Consider the following 5313-nt stretch of genomic DNA (forward strand, 5'->3'; position numbering starts at 1 on the left):
ACAACGCTGCTATTCTAGCACAGGAAAACCACGATCTCCGTATGGCAAACGAGAAAGAGAAGCAGAAACGAGGGCGATCAAGGCGCCAGATGTCTCCTAATCAAGGCCTTTCTGTACAGGAAGCGAGAGATCTCATACACCAGAGAAACGAGCAAGGAGATGAGATACAGGAGATAGCTATGGGTTCTGCATCTCTACCTTCCAACGCGCCAAGACGTGCTCCACCAACATGTTCTAATTGCCATATTCAGGGACATATTAGAACTGGTTGTCCTACACGTCTAAATATATAGAACTCAATGAAATACACGTGTTTTGGTTGTTGTGTATAGCTTCAAGTTTTCGACCGCGGTCAGAATTCGATGTTGGTGTCCGGTTCGGTCGGGTGTCCGGTTCGGTTGGGAATTACGTTAACTAACTAGTTAGTTAGTTAGTTAACTAACACTTGATTGGTCACAATGTCTTAGTCAGCACAATTACGCGCCTGCCTGCCTTAGGTATCTATCTTCCACACTCTATGAGTTGCACTTCCCTATAGGCTTTACGTTGGCTTCCCTATATACGCCTTATATAGGCTTACTTGCAGGCATGCGGAGGGCTGAAGGTCCGAAGCCTTTAGGTATAAGGCTTAGGAGTAGTTTACTATACGCTTTTGGGGAGTAGTAATAGGTATTCGTATACCCCATATTCGTGGGGTAAGGCTTATTATGAGCCAACGTAATCTTACTCCGAATACGGAGTATAATACTTTGCAAGCCACATGAGCAAATTGAAGGCTTTTCTCGTACGTGCGAAATAATAATAAGCTCGGACCCTCGCAGCTGCCGCGTGAACTAATCTCCGAGGCAGCAATCTGATTGGTCCGGGCGAGACCATTCCAAGGCTAAGGTATTGGCTCCTTCCAAATTAGATCGGTTTAGCCTGTTTAGGTGCTTCTCAATTATCAGATTGGCCTCAGTTCAGGGACACGCCGGAATACCACGGAGTAGTGAACAATTACCGCAAGCCACAAGACCGGTTTGGGCGACGCGTCCTCTTTCGTCAACTCCTGGGGAGTTTGCTCCCCCCTGGGGCACTCCAAAAGCTGGCCAGCGATGGCGTTATTCTGGCTAATAATAATTAAACCGCAGCAGGGCCTCTCCGCGACGTAAGCATGCATTAACTACTGATTGAACCCCCCCACCTTCCAACCGTGCTATTCCTGCGCAATGTCGTGCGTCTACAGAGTACTAGGTCGCTTGAATGCCCAGCTTCGGTGGGCCCAGGGGACTCGAAGAGGCTAAGATTTTTTTTTAACCCCTGCTTTCATGTTGGAATCTTCACTGTCAGCTGCGCCTGGCATTCTCGATCGGCAGACTTGGCCCCTTGCGGGGGTCTCCCAGATATGTGGGAGCTGGAACGAAGGTTGCGGGGCAAGCGAAAGCTTCTGCTCACACTGAAGCCGCTATGCGCCATCATCGCGCTGTTGAGCATTCTCTTCTTTCTTCGAGGAGACGAGTGGTACTCCCCGGGAGCCGGAGTGTTGCTCCGAGGCAGTCAGGTATGCAACCCCCAAGATGATCTGCACGCGGGCAGCTAGCTAAAGGCCGTCCCAGATCCCCGGTTCAGATGACTTTGATTTCACCGAATTCGATTTCGAGCAACGAGACAATAGCCATCCCATCGCGGGTTTGATAAGAGAGGCGGACGAGAAGTGGCTGCGATATGAGGAGGATCGGTCCAGGACGTTTCGAGAGACTGTCGCCAAATACCGAAAGAAATACGGACGCCATCCCCCGCCAGGCTTCAAAGAGGTATGTCTCATCAGCGAGCGCTGCTTATGGTCCCGATTTTTAAGAATTGTCCGTATCTCAGTGGTATATCTACGCGCGCAAGCGAAATGTCCACAACATCGACGACTTCGACCAGATCATGGACGATCTACGCCCATTCTGGGCGGTCGATCCCAAGGTCATCCGGAAGATGGCTGCCAAGCTGTCTGAGAACGAGGCAGACGGAGTATCGGGCGTGCACATCCGCAACAAGAGGGTCTCTTTCCTGACGAACAAGAGCTGGCGTTCGGAGGCGATGGCGAAACTCATTTCCCCTTTTGTGAAGTATCTGCCGGACATGGATATCGCAATCAATGTGCTGGACCAGCCCCGGCTGGTCGTTCCTTTCGAAGATATGCAGGCGCTCTTAACTGCGGAAGTAGAGTCCCGGCAGATGATCCCCGATACGATTGACAGTTTCACCAAGGGCATGGAGTTCTTTCGCGACAAGCACAAGGCGCCGGGAGACTGGGACGATGCGACTAACCCAGAATGGTTTCCCTACCCTTCAAAGCAGTACATGGATATAGCGACGCCCGCATGCCCACCGGAATCGCCGGCGCGGAATTCGTCCATCACGATCGTCGAAGCGGACGCTCTGTACAAGTCGAAATTGGGCGGTTTGGTAACGAATTTCAATCTCTCTTCAGATCTGTGCACGGTGGGACCAGCACTGCAGGACAAGCATGGCTTTCTCTACTCGGCGTCCACGATCATTGCGTCGAAGCGTCTGCTTCCGATCTTCAGCGAGTGCAAGGTCAGCGTCAACAACGACATTCTCTTCCCGGCCAGCATGTATACGCTCCGGGACAAGCGTTACGTCTATAATGCAAGACACGACTGGGCGTGGGGGCGCAAGGCCGATACTCTTATCTGGCGCGGCGTCACATCGGGCGGCGTGCAGCGGGCGGACAACTGGCAAAACATGCACCGGCAACGCCTGGTCCGGCTCGCCAATGGGACGTTCATGCGCGACCAGGAGGTGACTATCCTGAGCGAAGCTCTGCACCGCGAGGGCGAGTATCGAAACTTCGACCACTTCCAGCCGTCGTGGTTCGCAAACAAGCATTTCGACGTGGGCTTCACCGAGTCGTGGGGCTGCATCCCAAACTGCTCGTTCTACGACGACGTGTTCACGTACAAGCCACGGGTGTCGCTCTCGGAGCAGTTCAAGAACCGGTACCTGGTGGACGTGGACGGGCACAGCTTTTCGGGCCGGTGGCGGGCATTCCTGCAGAGCAAGTCGCTGGGCATCAAGGCGACCATTTTCCGTGAATGGCACGACTCGCGACTGTTCGCATGGCGGCACTTCATCCCGCTGGACAACCGCTACGACGACCTGTACACGATCATGACCTACCTGATCGGCACAGGCCGTCCAGGCTTCGACCGCGAGCCGGAGGACAACTACGCGAACGCAGACGCGTACGTGCGCCCGCACGATTTCGAGGCGAGGCTGATCGCCGCGCAGAGCCGCGACTGGGCGCACCGGGTCCTCCGCAGGGAGGACATGGAGATCTACGTGTTCCGGCTACTGCTCGAGTACGGACGGATCATCGACGACAACCGCGACGAGATCGGATACAGCGGCGACGGCAGCGAGCTGGACGAGTTTGACCGGAAGCATCCGATCCCGGAGATCCCGGACATATTCAAATGGAGGAGCGAGAATGCTTCACCATAATCCTAATAATAATAATAATGAAAATAATGAAAAATAATAATGAGAACCACCAGAGCTTGGTCAAGAAGACCAAGTTGGACGACTACGGTCCTCACTGACTCGGTGGTTATCATCATCATATGATGATGATAATGAACTCTCAACAGTCACAAATACTTGTACTGTACATATGTATGTACATGTAATATATCATGCCTGTATATCCCTGTATCATAGCCATTATTGCATACATATTGAATAATTGAACTGTTTATCCCTCGCCTTCGTCAGTATACTCTTGTTATTAATAAAACAATGATATAATAATACAAATGCGTCCGGAATTCTGGACTACTGTTCCTGATCAGGCGCTCTCTTATTACCTGTTTACTGCAAGTCTCGTCATTTCGTAACAGTCCAAGATTTAGCCTCAGTTCCACTACCAGAATACTTCGAAGATTAGGCAATCCTGTTTAATGCCGATGCACGTCACGTGTGACGATTCGAGCCATCACGAGATTCCCATTCTATTTCTCATCCCATTTAGCAATAACCAATTATCCCAACCACCCAAAAACCACAGAAACGCCTCCGAATGCAAATTCCCATAGATAATGCAACATGCCGCCTGAGTCTCAATCGATACAAGTCACAGGCTCAAAAAGAATGCACAGACAGACTGTCTAGACGCCATAGCCCATGCAAAGAGTTTTTTTTAAACCAAGTAAATCAAGCCCCGCATAGTCCGCCAGAAATCGAAACAAAACATAGTAATATCCTGAACAAAATGATAAATCATGATGAAAACCCGTCTATGCTGTGACAAATGCAGCCGCCTCGTCAAGATCTCTCGAAAAAGAGAAGAGGAAAGGAGAGGAAAGGAAAGGAAAGGAAGTGATATCCTATACAGAGGTGGGAACAATGTCAAGAGTGCACTTCAGGTGGAGTACGTCTGACTAGGAAGAAAGTTCGGCTGCGCAATCGGCCCCTGTGGCCATGCCTCCTGATGAACATATGGCAGCACACCCGTCCTCCGTTCAGACACACTCTTGCCAAGTGGCTGGTAATGCATCTGGTCCACAGACAGGTTCCGCGGCTGATGAAGAGATGTCGACGGCGGAGGAATCAGGAGCGTATTGACCGCACGAACAGGCCGATACGGCGAGTGCCGGTTGACCAAGAAAAACGACGGTGAGAGATGGTTCTGAGAGGTGTGGGCAGTAAAGGAGGAGGAAGGAGAGATGGTACTCGTCGAGGTGGTCACGGGGAATGGACTCTGGCGCCGTCCAGCATCGGAGACTGAGACCGCCGGGTTGTACAAAGGAGCAGCCGTGGGTACGGGTGCCGCGGTCGTCGTTGTTGCAGGTATCTGCTGTTGAGGCCACGTCGTCGGGGGGTTGTAGACCGAAGACATGGCCCGCACGTTGGGCAGAGGGAGCTGAGAAACAGTAGGCGGCGGCGGCACGGCAGTCGGGACCATGGAGGTCGAGGGAGGTTGATAGTTGTTGGGTCGGGGAAGACGGGGAGCAGGCACAGCGATGGTTGGCACCGGCATCGTGCCCGTGCTCACGACTGGCGGCAGCACGGGAACGGCCGTGCTCGCAGGAGCCATCGTGCAAACCGGAGCCGAATAGGTGTTGTTCGACACGGCCACGCGCTTGCTGGGATGCTCCTCGCCTGCGTCATCCCAACTGCGCTTCCGAGAAGACGGCGGCAGCTCCATCTCCGGCAATTGTCGGGGAGGTGTTCGGCCCCGGTAAGACGTGCCATTGGGCACCGGATTCCAGGTCTGTTGGGTTTGCAGATGACTGGTAGCCGGAGGGGATGGCAGCTTGGATG

General features: G+C 52.8%; 2 protein-coding genes across 2 annotated transcripts; one reads left to right on the plus strand and one right to left on the minus strand.

Moving 5' to 3' along the window:
* Window positions 1-1384: 1384 nt before the first annotated feature.
* On the plus strand, window positions 1385-3495 carry T310_9636 (uncharacterized protein; the record flags this gene model as incomplete). The annotated part of the gene is made up of 3 exons (XM_013467908.1): window positions 1385-1540; window positions 1596-1793; window positions 1855-3495. 3 exons carry the CDS (start codon window positions 1385-1387, stop codon window positions 3493-3495), a joined length of 1995 nt encoding a protein of 664 aa, XP_013323362.1.
* A 916-nt stretch (window positions 3496-4411) lies between these two features.
* On the minus strand, window positions 4412-5313 carry T310_9637 (Mucin; the record flags this gene model as incomplete). Its single annotated transcript, XM_013467909.1, has 1 exon — window positions 4412-5313. A coding segment is annotated over one exon (902 nt), but the record flags the coding sequence as incomplete, so codon positions are not given.

Source organism: Rasamsonia emersonii (genome assembly GCF_000968595.1).
Source record: "Rasamsonia emersonii CBS 393.64 chromosome Unknown ctg1118621762166, whole genome shotgun sequence".
NCBI classification, from domain to species: domain Eukaryota; kingdom Fungi; phylum Ascomycota; class Eurotiomycetes; order Eurotiales; family Trichocomaceae; genus Rasamsonia; species Rasamsonia emersonii.